Source organism: Puma concolor, chromosome D1 (assembly GCF_028749965.1).
Source record: "Puma concolor isolate L17-30 chromosome D1, mPumCon1.1.hap2, whole genome shotgun sequence".
NCBI lineage: Eukaryota > Metazoa > Chordata > Mammalia > Carnivora > Felidae > Puma > Puma concolor.
The window spans coordinates 60,399,196-60,418,651 of record NC_141676.1 but is presented as its reverse complement, the minus strand read 5'-3'; the positions used below and the strand labels follow the sequence as shown (position 1 = coordinate 60,418,651).

At 40.6% G+C, this 19,456-nt stretch overlaps 1 protein-coding gene and 1 long non-coding RNA gene across 16 annotated transcripts in view; one reads left to right on the top strand and one right to left on the bottom strand.

Moving 5' to 3' along the window:
- EMSY (EMSY transcriptional repressor, BRCA2 interacting) overlaps positions 1–10,989 on the bottom strand; it is a 102,016-nt gene extending 91,027 nt beyond the window's left edge. For 3 of the 14 annotated variants that reach the window (XM_086678354.1, XM_086678363.1, XM_086678358.1), the window contains exons 1-4: positions 10,783–10,986; positions 8,932–9,040; positions 2,919–3,018; positions 1,256–1,330 (exon numbers count right to left, since the gene is read on the bottom strand). In XM_086678354.1, the coding sequence (XP_086534480.1) occupies positions 1,256–1,330; positions 2,919–3,018; positions 8,932–9,001 (245 nt within the window). In that variant the 5' untranslated portion in view covers positions 9,002–9,040; positions 10,783–10,986. Of the gene's footprint in view, positions 1–1,255; positions 1,331–2,918; positions 3,019–8,931; positions 9,041–10,782 lie in introns of all 14 variants that reach the window. The other 11 variants (XM_025928449.2, XM_086678360.1, XM_086678356.1 and 8 more) reach the window with 7 other exon arrangements.
- Positions 10,831–17,214, top strand: LOC147576766 (uncharacterized). 2 transcript variants are annotated; one of them, XR_015241098.1, is made up of 2 exons: positions 10,831–11,635; positions 16,796–17,214. It is a non-coding gene; the product is annotated as an uncharacterized LOC147576766 (long non-coding RNA). The 2 variants fall into 2 exon arrangements; XR_015241099.1 differs by lacking the exon at positions 10,831–11,635 and adding an exon at positions 13,591–15,439.
- The last annotated feature ends 2,242 nt before the right edge of the window (positions 17,215–19,456 follow it).

Here is a 19,456-nt window from a genome sequence, read left to right as displayed (position 1 = left end):
TTTAAAGTACTAGCTTTGCCTCTAAGTGCCTCTGAATGTAAGCGATTGTTTACTACTTTATTATCTAGCACATAAGCATCCTATTACCTTCTCAAACTAGAATCTAGGCTCAGTTATTATTTTGAGAGCATCCCAATTCAAAAGTTTAGAGCAAATTAAAGAAGGAACACATTAATATTTGAATGTTTCAACCATGTTGGCCTGACAACCAAATACTTAACGTCTATAGTGGAAAAATTCCAAACTTCTACAGTGCATACATACCTACCACTGAAAAATCTCAAAATTCAAATACCTAATCCTTCAAACTACACAGTTAAAAAGGTAGCACCCCATTTTATAAGTTAAATAAAATGAGGAACAGTAAAGCACAACATGAAGCTAATGGATCTACAGGGCCAATTCAAATACTGCCAATTGGTTTAAACATACCATTTATCACATTATGGAAATGCACTGAATTTTTTTCCTTTAGTTTTATTTCACATTAAGACATAAAAATAAAAAACAAATGAGTTATACTCTAATGTATCTTATTTTATGAAATGTTCCTGTCATCCTGCATAAACATTTAAAGGATAATTTCTGCTCCTCTCTATTCTGTAGGAGGCACTGTCTCCATAGGCACTCTCCTAATGTTTGATCCCTGCCCTTCGTCCTCTACCACCCTCCACCCCATCTATCAAATAGTTATAATGATCTGAAAACAATTTTGTTAAGAATTGTTTATAACTTTATTTTGTTGGCTTTTTAACGTAAACTAAGTAAGATACATTCATAATTCTTAAAAAATGCAGAACATAAATTTTTACAATCTTTTTTCTGAATCTCAAAATACATGAAATATTAGTCAGTTATAAAAAAATTTATAATGCCTATTTACAAAGCAATATACATACCAAATACCATTACAAAGAACCTCTAAGGGGCTGCTGAATTAGGGGAGCATACTACTTTATTATTGAACTTTGCTTCAAGTTAAGTGAATCATCTGCTGAACTGTGGTGGCCTTTAGTTATGCAGAGATTACACCGTAGTGGGATTTGACCTCAGTACTTAAAGCTTGCCTGACCAAATGCAAAAACATAACCAAGTGAATAAACAGGTAACACCTCTAGGGTCAGGATCCCTGAGTACAGAAATAATTACTATTAAGATAAAAGACTCAGGAATCTGCTATACAATCGGAAGACTGTTTCAAAACTATGTTATACTACGTAATAAAAAATCAGGGGTTGTATGACTAATGGCTTACTTATGTGCAATTGTTGTTAACCGTTCATCGTTTACTGCTCTCCGAACTTCAGCACGGTGGCGCTCTGTTGAGATGCTATGAAAAAAAATAGCCATTATAGAACTCTGCCAAGCAGGCAGCTCTTTTCTATACTTTTATTAATGTTCTAAGTCAACATTCTGCTTGGGGAAGAGGGGGGACAAGATTGATTTGTGAAAAGATATAGACAGGGGCCTAATATACACCTTCAGATGCTTCAATTAAAATCACAAGCAAGGGTTCATAATGATTCGGTGTAACTGCAGGATTAGTTGCAAATTAGGAATCAAAGGAAGACAAATCAGCTTGATATCAAGTCATTACTTCCAAAACTCAGAAATGTCAGACCATGTTCAAGATTAGCAGAGGTTCCTGTTATCTAAATACGCAAACAGCCACTGAATGACCCCTAATCGTGGTTACTAAGAGGATTCTGGCACTTGGAAGAAGTCTTCTTAAGTTTGTTCTAAAGCTTAAGAGTCTATAATTTTATGTTTAGTAAATATAATAAAGAAACAAAAGTGGCAGGATAAGCTATCTTTTTCCGGTGGCTATATGCTATGTTCAGTGAATATATTCAGTGAATTTTATGTTCAGTGAATATAATAAAGAAACAAAAGTGGCAGGATAAGCTATCTTTTTCCGGTGGCTATATGCTATGAAATTTGACACCAGGACATTACTCCCTTATTACTCAACACTTCACCTGTATGTCTTCTACCTCACGTTACCATTACGGTAAAAATGCGCTTATATTGACTCTGATTAAATACATGTAAGGTTAACACTAAACAAGTGAAAAAAAAGTTATCCCCATTCCATTCATAAATACTCGATAAAATGAGTATCACTCTTCAATTGTAATCTTTGCTGCTTAAACTAAATCCATAACATGGGTTAAAATATTTAAAGGGCTAGAAAGCAGATTTACGAGGAAATATAAACAACAAACAGAAAATATATAAATTGTTAAACATGAAGACAGTAAGATTAAGGATTTCACTTAAATTAAATTTAAATCCCTAAATTAATGGCAGCTAAATATAGGAAAAGCCTCTTCCCTATTTTCATTTAAAAAAAGAATAGGACAAAATGGTTTTATATGTAGAAAGGTAACTTCCATTAAAACAGAGTATTTTCTGAAAAAACTCAAGATGTCAGAATGGATCAAGACAAGTATCTAAGAATTCCATTCACTAGAATTTTTTTAACAAGTTTAAAGTGCCATTCTAGCAGGAAGCTAGGGGGTAAACTATCATTAGGGCTATGACTATATAAAACCACCCATTTCTCTAAATTAAGACAACAACTAAGAAGTCTCCTTCTTCCCTCCCAACAAATGCCACTGGGCCACTCTAGGTCTTCAGATCTTGTTGCTACCAACCCTTCTTTCCTTCACCCAGGTCAAAACTACCTCCCCTTCCCAGGTGACCCAAACCTAAAACTGTCTGCCTTAAACCCTTTCTGTTTATAGAATAAATGATAAATTACATAACTCTCTGTAACAAAGCCTCCACAACTGGATGGGATACCTAAGCACCAACAACTTGAATAACTCTGTCTTCAACTTGAGAGTAAAAAGTACTAAAACCCCTCAAAATGAAATTTCTAGAGTCATGTCTCACAAATTTTTATGATAATTTACCTAAGAACTTTTGAGAGTTCTCCAAGAAGATCTTTCTTTTCCTTGGTGAGATCCCCCTGTGCCCGAAGTGCACTGATAACTCCAGCATATGCCTCCAATTCTAGAAGAAGAAAATTATTTTATCAAGATAGGCCTTCAATATTTTAAAACTATGGCTACATATAGTGAAACTTCAGGGCAAAAAACCTAGAAATCAATAAAAAAAAATCAATATGCAAAATTTTTAAAATTCCTCTCAAAAATCCTATCTAAGAACGTAGATTAAAATGTGGCTTTTATAACGTTTGTATTTTTTTTTGCTGTTGTTATTATCTCACAGAAGTCACATATATAAGATGCTTAGGTAGAAAAATCCAATGGTAAATACTATCTTGCACATTATCACTGAAGAACACTTAACTCAGATACTACCAACAATTAGGAATAGGCTCCAAGTGATGTAAGGCTGATAAGATAAATTTTTAGCTTTACTGACAGGTACCTACACTGACCAATCCTTAAAACAATTCCTTAGGCCTGCCTGAAATTCAAACTACATTCTACCTCCCTCCTGGGGTTGAGAAGACCATGAGCACTGTCCAGTAGAAAAACTCCTAGAACAAGAGTCAAATGACCAGATTCTGGCTCCAGCACTACCACTCACTCACTAGTTGTGTGACCTTGGACAAGTCTCTTCTCATCTCTGAACCTCAATTTCTTTATCTAGAAGAGACTCTGAAGTTATCTTCCAGATCTAAGATCCTCTGCATCTACTATCAAAATGACTAAGGCAAGTTAGGAAACATGAGTTGCTCTTATAGCAACAAGGATATAATACACTGAACCCTAATGCCAGACAGTTTCGTTTCACTATTTTTCCACAACAACATCATTATGAAATGAAACTGTCAATCTCTGACACTGGTTAGACTCTTGATATCATCTCAGGTCATGATCTCCTGGTCCTCAAGCTGTGATCTCAAGGTTGTGAGATCAAGCCTTAAACTGGGAATGGTGCCTGCTTGGGATTTTCTCTCTCTGCCCCTTCCCCTACTCTTCCTCGGTCTCTGTCTCAAAATATACAAATTTAAAAAAAAAAAAAAAAAAAAGACAAGGGCGCCTGGGTGGCTCAATCAGTTAAGCATCTGACTTCAGCTCAGGTCATGATCTCACAATTCATGGGTTCGAGCCCCGCATCAGGCTCTGTGCTCACAGGTCAGAGCCTGGAGCCTGCTTCAGATTCTATGTCTCCCTTCTCTCTCTGCCCCTCCCCTGCTCTATCTCTCTCTCCCTCTCTCAAAAATAAACAAACATGAAAAAAATATATATGGGGCACCTCGATGGCTCAGTTGGTTGAGCAACCGACTTCGGCTTGGGTCATGATCTCACGGTTTGTGAGTTCGAGCCCCACATCGGGCTCTGTACTGACAGCTCAGAGCCTGGAGCCTGCTTCAGATTCTGTGTCTCCCTCTCTCTCTGTCCCTTCCCTGCTCATGCTCTGTCTCTGTCTCTCTAACTCTCTCAAAAAATGAATAAATGTTAAAAAAAATTTTTTTTAGAAAGACAAAATAAGATATCCAACCAAAAACTCCTCATTGGCTCCCAATAAGCCATGCCTGCCTCCCAGCACACTCCATGGAAGTTGTACTACTTTGTATAGTCCTCTCCCACACTGACTCTGGGCTTGGCATGTGCCTTGCCTTGGCCAGTGGAACATCAGCATACCTGATGCAAACAGAAGCTCAATACGCATTTGCCCACAGGGCCTTGCTACCTTGAGATAACCAAGATGCAAAGAAGCCCAGGATGAAAAGCCACATGGAGAGACAGGCCCAGCCATCTCAGCTGAGCCCAGTCAACCATCTAAGCTACCCGTTGAATACAACCACGTGACAGAATTCAGAATTCGCTCAATCGGTTAAGTGTGTTAAGTGTCGACTTTGGCTCAGGTCATGATCTTGCAGTTTGTGAGTTCAAGCCCTGTATTGAGCTCTCTCTACTGTCAGTGCACAGCCTGCTTCAGATCCTTTGTCCCCCACCCTCACCCCTCCCCTGCTCACGCTTGTTCTCTGTCTCTCAAAAATAAGTAAACACACACACACAAAATGAAAGAAAAACCCGCAGCATCCATAGCATCAAAAATAATAATAAAATAGTTGTCTTAAACTATGAGACGAGTATACCTGAGCAAAACTGAATGATGGGAAATAAGTGTCCAAACTACATTTATCTTCTTACTCAATTCAAGTTGCTACTAGTTAGTATTTACTACTTCCTAATGCCGGACACCCAAATAATAAAGGCATGCATATCTGCATCCTAAGTACTACACCAATAATAAACTAATAGCCTCATTCAGTTCATGTTATTCATAGTTCTGACAATCAAAAAAAGACCTTTATATAGTAGAGTAAGTGAGTTGACTATATTAAACAGAAATGTCTGGTCCAACTGAATTATCCCATGTGTAAACACCCTGTATATTCAATCTATGCTGAATACTATGTAGATGTTTCATGGGGTCTCTCTGGAAGGAAAAAGCTTTCCCATTCTGGAGAAGTGAAGAAAATACTTAGTCACAGGAAACGTGTATTTCAGCTTTTATCATGACCCAAAGTAGAGTTCAGAAAGGCACTGGGGATAACCAACTAAGAAATCACTATACTAAAAGCTTATGCCTCATTTATGGAATATTTTATTCAACAAATCAGTACTGAGTCCTATTATAGATATCAGATAGTATGCTAAATTCTACCTTCAAGGAATTAACCTTAGAATAAAGCTACAGTGAAACAAGTCATCAGACAATCATGATACAGTTTATAATACAGTGGTAAAAGCACAGAGGGGAAACACATCATCTGATCTAGAAGCATAAGCTTTAATCAGAAGTGTGCTCTAAGCAAGCAGAGGAGAAAAAATGCAAATGTGCAAAAGGAATAGGAAGAGTAAAAGCAAATAATATCTCATATAGACATCAAACTTCCAATAACAGTCAGTGACCATTTTCAGAGTTTTACTCTAGGGAAAGTAAAAACATGTCTGTACTCGGACAGTCATTAATTCAAACCAAACTATTAATTGCACATGACTACTATTACAAGGTACCATGGAAAATGATTACATAAATAAAACAAAGTGCCTATCTTCAAGGTAATTAAAATCCAACAAGAGATACATACACAGGAATAAAGAAAGATAAAAATGGAAAAGTAGTTTGGGGCCAGACTAAGCCTCTAATTCCAGGCTAAAATGCTTTTATTTGATAGGACTCTGTAATTGACTGAATGTGGAAATAACAGCAGAAGGAAAAGAACCAAGTTTTACAGTCTGCAAGATATTTAGGAGAAGGGCAATACCATACAAAGAAATGGAGAGGTCAGAGAGAGGAAGTGGCATGAGGACAAAGAAAAAGTTCACTTTTGGCCTATGCAGTTTATGGTGATCAAGATACTACTTCAAAAAGAGTGAAATTAACTAAAGAAATGTGGCAAAGATTTTTGACATTTCAAGTGTCATTCCAAGTCTAACTAAAAAATCACAGACAAAAGTATGAGGTGGCAACCTCACACAAAACTGGGACTCAGACAACAGTTATCATAGGTACGCGATTTGAGGCACTTCCTCCCTCCTCCAGAAATTCACTCATTGTAAAGAACCTTCACTGGCTTCCCAACCTCCTTCACATTTGATTTCCATTTTGATGGGTATCCTCAGATCCTGACAAATATCAAACTTAGTTGAATTTCTGGCATTATTTTTGGTGCCATTCTACTGTAGTGCTAACTCTAATGATACATAAATATATGCAAACACCACAGAAAACAAAAAGATTCGCCAAACCACTTTTATAAAGTCCTCAACCCATTCCATTTAAACAAATCAGTCATAAACAACATAGTCCGTAAAGCCCCAAGTTGGAGTTGTAGCTCAGGAATGGTTTTAAAAAAAATAAGGCAGAGGAAAAGCAGGCTAGAAGGAGGGAAGGAAGCATTTATCTATTACTGGTCTGTTCAACGTATCATAAAAAAATTCTCTATCCCAGTTTCTTTTTATTTAAGTAAAATCTCAATGTTTAACATTTTATGTTATATGATTTATAACTATTTTTGGAAGGACAAACCTAATTCTTAAAATATTTTAAGTTAATTCCTAAATACAGTACTTTCTCTAAACTTTGGACCTAGAGCTACTATTTGAAGGCAATTCAAAGGTTTCATTGTTATGATAATAGGCCAACGGGTGGGGAGGAAGTCTTTCTGCAAATCACTACCAAGGCTCACCTCCCAAAGTGAAGGGTCATTGAAGACGACATTACCCTGCAGGAAGGCTGTTTTCTTTTGTACAGAAACAGCTCTCTAGCAACAGTACCCACACAGCTCTGGCTAAAGTTAAAGATAAATTTAGACTTAAAGGTTACCATTTTTATATTTAAACATAATCTCTTGACTCAAGGCCCCAAAAGCCCAAAAACTCTAAACCAATCTACTATACTTGGGATCTGTTCCTCCGCAATTATTTTAGCTATGAAACTAATACAAGTCCAACTTTATAAATGGTAGCTAGCAAATTATAGCAATTGCATGTAAGTATGTAGAAAATCATCCTCAAATTAGTACTAAAAGTTGGATGTAAGGTTAAAGGAAAAATATGATAAAAGAATGATTGCCTCAAAAAACTCTCTAAACATGCTAAAATACAATGCAAAAAGGTAGTTTAAAATAAGAGAAATCCTCATAGTGCTCTGAGGGAAAATAAAAAGGGTAAATGTTACTAGCAGGCAGCGCCAGGGCAGCTATGATTCAGATTTACATACAGGAATTCCCAACAAAAATCTCCTTTGAAGATTCACCTGCAACTACATTAACGTCTGAAAGCAACTGCTCTAAAACACTATACCCTCAGATGTCAAGCACTGTGATAGGCCCCTTTTATATACAACTAATCCACATAACAAATCTGAGGCAGATATTATTATGCTTCTTTTACAAAAATGTCAACAGATTTATGGAGATTAAATAAATTGATCTTGCGGGTCATCAGTGATAAGCAAAGACCCCAGGTCTCTCTGAAATCAAAGCCCACACTTTACCCTTCAAAATTACAGATATCCAAATAACTCATATCCACTTCCAAAACATTTAATGTTCTTTTTTCAAATAATTTTTTCATTTGATGAACATCTACTATGTGCTAGCCTGCAACGATGTAAGAAGACAACAAGGTCCTTCTTGGACCTTACAGGCTAAGGCGGCAGTTCTCAGCCAAGGATCCTCATCTGAACCACAGAATACAGAAAATAATTCGAGTAACTCTTTTTCTCAATTTTCCCAAGAACAGTACATAACGATTACAATTCTAAATGCATAAGTTAGTTCATTACATACAATGGATTAGGCTCAGCATTAGTACTTAATTCTCTCCCTAAAATGCTAGTTGAGAAAGGCTGCTCTAAAGGAAAAAAAGCTCAAAATAATTAATTATAAATACAAAGAATGTCTTATTACTGACAGTAAAATATAATTTAGAGAAGTCAGCATAGCTAACATTTACTTAGAATTTAGAAACAGTATGTAATTCACACATACATTCAGGAAGGTTAAAAGTATGCTAAAGTGATATTGGAGTCATATTCCCTGGGTTACAATCCTGACTCCAGCATCACCTTGGGCTCTAAGCTTCAGTTCTGTCATCTGTAAAATGGAAACAGACAAAAAAACAAAACAAAACAAACCCTACCTTTTCCATTTGAGTGATTAAATGAGATGCTGAAAGAGTAAAAACCTCAAAACAGCCCAGTACCCCTCGAGAACTCTTAGCTACTATTTTTATTATTATGGTTCATGCATCTACCAAGTACAGAGCACTATGCTAGGCACTGGGGAAATAACGAGTAAGATGGGGAATACACCTCCAAAAAATTTCTAACACAGCATGAGATAGGACATCCAGGCAAACAGCCATGACAAAAAAAAAAAAAAGAGAGAGAAAAGTATTATAGAAAGTCATAAAACATCAAAAATGAAAACCGTACCCAATTTTCGAAGAATCCTTTTGCATTCATCCCTGCTGAGATCCAAAAGGGTTGGCCACACAACAGGCATTGCTGCTTCTTTTTGGTAGCCCCAAAGAGCTTGTCTTCCCTAACAAAACAAAACAAAACAAAACAAAAATCAAATTAACAAAGTACATTCAAAAGGCCACTTGCCTGGAGATCCACACCCTAAGAAGTAAAACCAGTAAGAACAATCCTATTTCACCACCACAGTTTTCAACTTTTGACAAATGAAGAACTGAACAGCCATTCCGGAGCTTATTATTCCGGCATAAGACACTGGAAAGAGCACAGGCTTTAGGGTCAGACACCTCTAGGTTCTAGTTCTAGCCTTCAACTCACTGGCTGTGCGATCCTGGGTGAAGGGGCCTATCTGAGCAAAAGTTTTCCCCATCTGGAAAACAAAGGTATTATCATCCAATTCGTCATGAGGATTAAAGAACAGTATGTGAAGTTCTTAACCACAGTGGCTGGCATGTTGTTTAATAAATAGGTGCTACTACTTGATTTGGGCAAGTCACTTGATTTCTGTTGGCTTTCTCATTCAAGACTTACAAGAGAGAAAATACATAAAGCTGCCAGCTCGTTACAAGGGCTAATGGAACTTCAAAAACTGTCTTCTCAAGTCTGAACAATGAACGATGAGTTTACACCCAGAAGTCCTTAGACAATCATTTACCAAAATTTCAGATGTCAGGAATTTACTTTGTACTGGGAATTGCCTGGTTCAGAGGATAAAAAGACAACTTAGCGCTGAGGGCTTGAACAATACCTGCTTAGCACACAGCAGATCCACTGTAAATATTGGTTAAGTAAGTGAATGAAGACAGAGAAGAGTAGAATGAATGAATGAGTGAGTGAGTGAGTGAGTGAGTGAATGAATGAATGAATGAGCGAGCTCACTCCCCAGCTGAGGAGTCAGGCACCGAACCGTAATAACTGCTATATCCCGTTCCAGGCACTGGAGCTGCTAACTCCAACTCTGCGCCCGGAGTTGACCGTCCCCCCCCCCCCCCCCGCTCCGACTTCCCATAGTCCTCTCAGCTACGAACCAACCCAGAGCTAGGAGAACTGGACTGCGCGCCCCAGCCGGCAGGATGACATAAAGAAAAGGGGTGGGGAGGAGGAAGAAGGGGCAGAGCCAAAGGAATCCGCTCCCTCCACAAGCCAGTCCCCGCCTCCCGACAGGATCTTGGAGGCGGCCGGCGACCGCCCGAACAAGCACCACGTCACGGCATCCCGACGCGTCCCCGCCAGCGCACCCCACCGCGGGGACGCAGCGCACTGGAAATCTAAGCAGCAGTAGCGGGAGCCCGCTCCGGCAGCCGGGATCTCGTGTAATCCTTCCCCCACTCAAGTGTCAAGGAGGCAAGCCCGCCCCGCCCCCTCCCCAAACACGCACGCTCTCACAGCACCACAACAAGAGCAGCCCGCCCACCCTCCTCACTGGTGCCGCTCAGCGCCAGCCCCAATGTCAAGCCCACTACCCAAGCCCTTCAGGACCAGTAGCCGGTGTCAGGGGCCACGGTCGGCATCAGCGCCTCGCTCCCTCCTCAGCGGAGAGGACAACGGAGAGAAACTAGGCGCGCGGACAGCCAGGCAGACGACCGAGACTCACCGGGAGGCGCCCAGAGCTGGACCCCCAGGATCCCAGCACCAGGCCTGCCAAAGTCCCCCTCAGCCCACCTCAGGGAGCCCCACGATCCCGTTAGGAGACAACGGAGGATGGGGCTGGGCGCCCCAAGCCGGGGACCAAATGCTTGGCCCGGCGCTCCTCCAGCCCGGCTAACCTGCCAGCTCTTCCCGGCACCCTGTCCGAGAGTCACCCACCTGCCCGGCCTTTCGGGGCTCATCTAAAAGGCTCCTCCGCCAAGACTAGGGAACACCAGGAATTGGGTTTGTTTGCGGTGCCTCAGAAGGGGCAAGATGGCGACAGGCATCAGGGCGCAGGCGCAGCCGCGCGCTGCCAGTCGGGAGGTGTAGTTCGCCTTTCCCGCCTTTCGGAGAACAGGCTCCAGAAGGCTTCCATTCTCCCAGTCCCTCTTTTCCTCCGCGTTTTGAAAGGAAAGAAGAGACATCGCGGGAGGTGCTGGGAGTTGTGGTCCCGACCCAACTCCCTCCTCTTTCGCTGTCGGTATGCTGTCGCAGGCGCAAGGAAGGCCGGGATTGTAGTTTCCCTGGCTTCTCCTCCATACCCTCCTTCTCCGGCTTCGCGCGCCTCTCCTCCAGCTGCCGTCTCCCAACCAATCGGCTGCGCTCTCTGCTACGTGTGGCGTCACACGTAGAGGCCAAGATGGCGTCGGTAGCTGGAGTTGGGGCTTTGCCGCGACCTTTACTCTAGGCGAGGTTAGGGACGGTAGGAAAGCAGCTTTGTCCCTGAAGCGCTGTTGAGGATTAGGATCGGATTCCTCAGAGTCATGGGAGCAATTGTCAGCGGCCTCCACAGCCCCCACCAGACGCAAGTCAAGGAGAGAGAATCCACGCTACGAGAACCGACATAGCGGACGTTGCGATTGCCAGAGCCCAGGCTGGCGGTTGCCGAGTTGCCCGTGGAGAAGTGGAACCCGAGCGTTCTTCACTTCGGGTCTCTCTCCACGTGTGAAGTGGGAATGATAGTGATATCTCGTGCTTTAGCTGTCAAAGGCAAGAAGGAGAAGGTATTTGTTAGAGGCCCTACGACGTGGTAGGTTCATCCTTCAGCCTTTGTTCTTATTTAATCACAGAACAATTGTGGGACGAAGGTATTGTTGCCCCTATTACACGTATGAGAAAGGGGGCCCAGTGTGTAGTTACTCGCGGCCATAAAACCGAAACCAGTGCTTGGTATTGTTGAAGAGTCAATCAAGTGTTGTGATTGCCCTTCCTCCTAAATTGTGTACTTTGGGAAATCTCGGGTCTGGTAAAAATGCCCAAGTCAAAGGGGGTTTTTAATATGCTTTCTGGTATTGACAAAGTTTTCTTGTAAAATGGGGTTGATACCACCCTATGGGGATATTGTGATACACAAAGTAGGGAAGAGTTATTTGTGGATTGCGAACCTTTGTGCAAACGTGTGAGACTGGTCATATCCTTGAATGGAGCAGTAGATTAGGAAGAGAAAATAAATAACAGCATTTAAGTTTCTTACTACTGTTTACTCATTAGCTAAAAATACTCTGTAAGGTCCCAGAAAATTGTTTTTGTTGAAACCCAAGCCTGCCCCTCCAGAAAGTCATGAAGTGGGACAGATGACCTCCAGGCCCTCTTCTCCCTCATCTTGTAATGCGTTCTCTTCCATCTATTTCCCAGTAAATTTAGGTGCCACCTGTTTTCAGGTCAATGACTCAACTTTTGGAAAGATGGTAAAAGAAACTTTTAAATATTTTGTTGTTTAACATACTTTCTTTGATTTGAGCCTTATAGTATCTGAGGTAGATATAGTTTAGATCTTCCCTACCCCCCCCCCCCCATACACACACACACTATGAATGAGGAAAACACAGAAATTGATGAACTCACCCAATTTCACAAAGCTAGGAATTGAAGGGAGCTGGGCTTTTTAACCCCAGGTCTTCTGACTTCCAAGTGTCTTCTATACAATAAATGTCAAGGTGACGGGTAATGGAGTGGAAGTGGAAAGCCAGGCTGCTTATAAAACTGGCACTGACCACAATCAGTAGCATATAAGTCAAGAATTATAGCTTACTCCTATGCTTACTTAATGTTAAGTATTGCTGTAAGCGTCTCACATACTAATTCATTTAGTCCTTAAAATTTTATGAGGTAGAAACTATTATGTCTAATTACAAATGAGAAAACTGAGGCAGAGAAAGGAGGTTAAATAGCTTGCCTAGAGTCACACATTATAAATAAATGGTAAAGCCAGGACTTAAACATAAGCAGCTTGACTCCAGTGTATGCTCTAGACTAGTGGTTCTCAAACTTTCGTGTTCAGTAGGAACCCCTGAGGATCTTGTTAAAATGCATCTTGAGTGTTTCTGGATAGGTTCTAAGATTCTATATTTCTAACAAACTCTCAATCTTCCACACATCCTCCCTTTCTTCCTAACTATATTTGTATTTTGTGACCAGAATCTGCCTTCCCCGTACTGCCTCTGATTGCTCCATATTCCCGAATATTCCCAATATTAAATTCTCTTCCTTAAGGGTCAGAGTCATACTTCACCCTCAAGAAGCTTATCCTGCCCCTGACTTTTCCTTCTAAGACAGGCATTCCTGCCTCTGCTTCTACACATTGTATTACAAAATTCAGAACATTTGATTTATGGTCATTTGTTTGAAAATCTGACTAGACAATGGGCTCTTCAAGGAGAGATCTTTGCACTCTAGTACCTAGCACATAAAAATAATAGCTAATACTTCTCCAGGGCTTTCTCTGTTCCAGATACTGTTTTATTTTTTATTTTTTATTTTTTTAAAATTTTTTTTTCAACGTTTATTTATTTTTGGGACAGAGAGAGACAGAGCATGAACGGGGGAGGGGCAGAGAGAGAGGGAGACACAGAATCTGAAACAGGCTCCAGGCTCTGAGCCATCAGCCCAGAGCCCGACGCAGGGCTCGAACTCACGGACCGCGAGATCGTGACCTGGCTGAAGTCGGACACTTAACCGACTGTGCCACCCAGGCACCCCCCAGATACTGTTTTATACATTAACTTGTTTAGTCTCCACAAAACCCTTTGGAGAATACTATTACCATTTTACGGATGAAGAAACTGAGGCACAGAGACATTAAGTAGTTTCCCCAAGACAACACACTAGTTAGCAGCAGAGCCATGATTTCAAGTTAAGGCACTTTGCACTTTGAGTCCACGAAATGTGTGATAAATAAAATGAGAGCCATCCTCCAATTCCACAAAAGAAAAACCAAGACTTACTGTCCTACTAGACATAACTACCTCTAGTCTGGGGAGATGTATTGGAGTACACTATCTGTCTCCAACTTTATTCCACTATTGACCAAGCAGGTTTCTTGAAACAAACTTCTTCAAGGGGCCTACCATCCACCATTCAAGTTTTGTAGTGCTATACTGGAGAAGGTGGGATTTCACCATTATCATCAAAATAATCTATCAGAAGATCAGAAGTGCTTTGAACAGCTCAGAAAGGAGGTGAAAGATCGGGACACTGCCTCGTCAACTGACAACTCTCCCTCATTGTCCATTAAACGCTGTAGTCTCTACTTCCTAAATAGCTGGCCCCATTGTTTTAGTGGGATGATGGTGAGGCCTCATCACCTGTGTGGAGTGGACTTTTTCCCAGCCCTATTTTTCCGAAAGCACCTCTCTTCACTCCTTGCCTAGTACGTCTATCATACTGCCACTGCTGTCAGGGTGAGCTTACAAAAATTCAAAGCTCACCATGTCAGTCGCCGGCATAAGACTTTCCAGTGGTTCCCAGTTGCCAATAGGGTAGTAAAGTTCCAGCTTTTTTACAAGCAAACCATGCCAATGCAAAGAAATTTCCTTGCATACCTAATATTTTCCTAGAGCACTGCCATCACTTCTTTATCTTGCCAAAAATCTGATATTGTCCTAAAGTTAACTGTTCTCTTGAAGCCCTTGCAAATGGAGTTCTTCCTTCTATCCCCATCTTCAATATCTTGAACCAGAAGGAAAGGATGGTATTCTCCTCACCTTGTAACTACCAACTTCCAGACTGGCTACCCTTGCAGTGAGGCTTTCAAACCCTGCAAACTCCATTCAACTGTCATTCCATCTCTCTAGGGATGATGGGATTTTTTTAGGGAGAAGCTTTTTAAGTCTGCTATCATCAGCTTGTGTTGCCCTGTTGTCCCTTCTGCCCTTGTCCTCACCAGAAAGATTTTAAAAACCTTCCCCCAGCACTGCCATTCAACCACCCATTTCTTTGATCCTGTGCTTTGTTCTCCAGAACTATTCCACCTCTGAAATCAGTAACTAAGGTATTCCACCTTCTAAACAAGACCTTCTTTTATTCCAGAGTTTTTTTACTCCTTTACCCTCACCAAACCTGTTCTTCAACTTCAGTGAAATCTACAGTTTACAGTCTACCAGTTCCAGGTTTGTTCCCTCCTCTAGCTCTATTTTCTTCTCTTTCTATGCAGGGCCCTGTGACCATTCAAACTCTGTCTCATTGGCACTTCCAACTTCATTCAGCTGTCTCTGTCCTTCCACATAGACCCTAAAACAGCCCTCTACCTTGGATCAGTTTCTCCCCTATAATCCTCCCCATGTTGATGTAGCTATTAACTATTGTAGCTGATACAGCTGTTGATGTAGCTGTTAACTATTGGTACATAAGAAATTATCCCAAACCGTGGCTTTAAAACAAAATAAGGTTTTGGTGGTTGTGGTTGTTGTTGTTGTTTTACTTTCATACAGGTTTTGCAGTTTCTGTGGGAATCAAGTTAGCTGATTCTGGCTTGGAATCTCTAAGAGGTTGCATTCATGATGTCAGCTAGGACAGCTATCATCTGAAGACTGGGGCTAAAGGATCAGCTTCCTAGGTACAGTAAAAACGTGGTTTGCAAGCATAATTCATTCCAGAAATGTGCTTCTAATCCAAAGCACTTGTATATCTAAGCAAATTTCCCCCATAAGAAATAATGGAAACTCGGATGATTCGTTCTATAACCAAAAAATATCCATATAAAAATGATTACAATACTGTTATATAAAACGAAATAATAAAGAAAAATAAAAACCTGCACTTACCTTTGAAAACCTTTGTGGCTGGTGTCAGGGAGATGAGAGAGGAGGATTATTGTGTAGGACGACTTTCAGTATCACTAGCAGAATCACTGCTATGTCTTGGCTCAATGGAATCTTTTTCTGCCTGGGGGCCATTGTATATGCTCACCTGGATGTTGATTACAGTAAAATATTAATAAACTCTTGTCATATAATGTAATTGGCAATAAGGCAGCAGAGGAAAGGGTCTATATCTGCAGGCAGCCTGACCTACAACGAAGCGAAGCATTCTTAAGCTTACTCGTGTACAGAAAGGCAAAGGACTGTCCATAGGTGCTTTGAAGTGACAAAAAATACACCAGTACCAGTTGTGGGCACCTTCCAACGTTCTGAAAAATCACTGGTTTCTGCCAAACACCATGGCCTGAGACTGAGCATCCAAGCATGGGAGATGATAACCCACAATCCTGCAGAGAGAGAGAGAGAAGAATCATTGGCTCAGTTGTGCTCATGTGATGCATGTGACATTCAGCGTCATGTACTACTCGTATTGCAAGACATCACTTGTTTATCAACTTAAAATTTATTAGAAATGTTTGCTCATCTTGCAGAACACTTGCAGAACAACTCACAATCCAGTGAGGTTTTACTGTAGCTTGTTCACATGGTTGGTAAGTTAGTGAGGGAAGAGGTCTGTTTCTTACTCTGTGGACCTCCCTATAAGGCTGCTTGAGCATCCTCACAACATAAGTGATGGGAGAGAGCAGTGTGGAAGCTGTAAAGTTGCAATGTGCCTATCTGTTCGTGTGTGTGGGTGTGTGTGTGTGTGTGTGTGTGTGTACAAAATCAGGTTTTAGGAATTTATACAAAGCAGCAAATCTAGGACAACTTGATGGAAGTAAGTTGAAATAATATTAAGTAGCATTTATTGAAATTCCATTATAAAAAGCACCTGTGTGCGTTGTCTCGTTTAAACTTCACAACATTCCCATGGTATACTAATTGTCCATTTCATAGCTGAGGAAACCAGGGCCTAGAGAGAAAAATAATTTGTGCAATGTCAAATATCACAAGACTCTTCCCAGGAACACACAGATATTACAGAGTTCTGGTTATTTGTGGTTGCATAACAAAGCATTGCTATAGCTTATACAATTTATTTTTGCTCACAGATCTTCAGATTGGTAGGGCTTAAGAACACAGTTCATCTCCACTCCTCTGGAGTCCACTGGGACAGTTTAATGGCTAAAATCTGGAATCATCTGAGGTCTCATTCATTCATATGACCAGCAATTGATGTTGCCTGGAATCTTTGCTGGGATTGTCAGCAGAAACATCAGTGTGTGGCATCTCCATGTGGCCTATGCTTCCTTACAACATGTGGCCAGATTCCAAGGCAAGTGACTAGAGAGAAAAGAGACAAAAGAAAACTGGAAGTTTTTGTCATCAAACTATGGAAGCCATGCCATTATTTCTGCAGTACTCTTGATTGGAACAGTCAAGCCCACCCAGGTTCAAGGGGAACCTACCAGAAGAGTGGTAGAGTTCTGAAAGAACACATGGAACCAGAAATACTACTGTGGTCATTTTTTTTTTTTTTTTTTTTTTTTTTTTTTTTTTTTAAATTTTTTTTTCAACGTTTATTTATTTTTGGGACAGAGAGAGACAGAGCATGAACGGGCGAGGGGCAGAGAGAGAGGGAGACACAGAATCGGAAACAGGCTCCAGGCTCTGAGCCATCAGCCCAGAGCCCGACGCGGGGCTCGAACTCACAGACCGCGAGATCGTGACCTGGCTGAAGTCGGACGCTTAACCGACTGCGCCACCCAGGCGCCCCTGTGGTCATTTTTGAAAAACATCATCTGCCATAGTCACTCCTGGTCACAATTCATCTCTCTCTCACATGGCAAAACATATTCATTACTTCCTCCCCAAACCCCCAGTCTCTTCCCATTGTGATAGCAGAATCAGGCTGCTAAGAGGCTAAGAGGCTGCAGTCAAACTGTGAGATTCCATTTATATAAAGTTCAAAAGCAGCAAAAGTAATCTATAGTGCTAGAAGTCTGGATAGTAAATAACTTTAGAGGAGCAACTACTTGGAGCAGGTAGGAACCGTGGAACTATGAATGTTCTAGATCTTGATCTGGGTAGGGGTTACATGAATAGATAGGCCTAAGTAAAAGCTTATCAAGCTATACGTGTAAGATTGTATCCTTTATGTAGTTTATACCTCAATAAAAAGTAAAAAGGTGCTGTAATGGTGGATACACATCATTACACATTTGTCAAAACCCATAGAATGTACACCACCAGGGGTGAACACTTACGTAACCTTTAGGCATTAGGTGATAATGACACATCAGTGTAGGTTCATCACTTGTAACAAATGTACTACTCTGGTGTGGGATGTTGATCATATATGAGAGGCATGGGGCTGGGTAGGACTGGAGGTATGTGGGAACTTTTTATACAGTTTGAACCTAAAAGTGCTCTAAAAAATAAAATTTATTACTTAAAAAATGCCAGTAAAAAGGATTTTTAAAAATCCTATTTGTACCAGTTAGGAATGTGTGGGTGTGTGGGGATGGATGGATGGATGGATGGATGGATGGATGGATGAAATGGTTTAAGGAATAATGAAAGTTTGGGGTTCACTTTAAGTCCTAGAGTAGTTCTGGCTACAGGCATTACTGAATCTAGAGTATCTCTCCATCCCTCAGCTGTTTTCTACTGTGTTGGCTTCGTTCTCATGTTCTGTGTGTTGGCTCCCAGCAGTTCCAGGCTTATATCATCCTTCCTGCTTATAGCCCCAGCAGAAAAGAGGCACATGCTATCTCTTCCGACGATCTTATTAAAAGTCTCACCCTGTTGCTGTTGTCTCCATCTGGGGCATGTGCCCATCCCTAAACTGTGGCCAGGAGAATGTAATGCCCTGATTTGCCTTATCCACATGTTACTCTCTGGAAAGGAGGAAGCTGAGTGGTAAAGTCAATTATTCCAAAGTACATGGAGTGAGGGTGGGGGTGAGCTTTGGCTTCCCTTAGGAAAATTAGGGTACTGTTGTCAGAGGTCAGTGAAAGAATGTTACACAGCAAAATCAGATGCTTACTAAAATAAGCCAGGGCACTGTGTGAGTCATAAAAATGTTCATACCCTTTGATACAGGATTCCCATTTGTGGGAATAATCTAAAATATGAGAAAAGTTATATTTACAGAAATTTTAATTTCAATGCTATCAAAAAATTGACAACCTAATCATCTTACAATAGAAAAGTATTTACGTACCCCACATATCTATACAGACTAAATGTAATTTAAAATGAAAATTACAGGGGCACCTGACTGGATCAGTTGGTAAAGCGTGTGACTCTAAATCTCAGGGTTGTGAGTTCGAGTCCCATGTTGGGTGTAGCGATCACTTAATAAATAAAACTTTTTAAAAAATGAAAATTCCGAGTAGTTAACATTAAGGAATATGTTTATGATAAGTGGAAAAATCACATACGTATGTGTATATACATACCTTTATGTAAAAGGACATATATAAATATGAAAAAAATTGGAAGAAAACATGCCAAAACAGTAACTTACTAGAGTAAGTTCTACCCCTAGAGTGGTAGAACTATGGATGATTTTTTTTCCTTTATTTTTCAAGTTTCCTTTTTGGTATTTATATTATTGTTATGATTTATTAATGCACTTTGTAAAACTTAGTATGTTAAGAATAGTCCCTTCTCCTAAGTACTATGGGGTAAAACCAAATAAACTTTTACATCAGTTGACTAATGATTCTGGTAAAGGTCATAAAACATTAGAGTTAGAAGAAATCTCA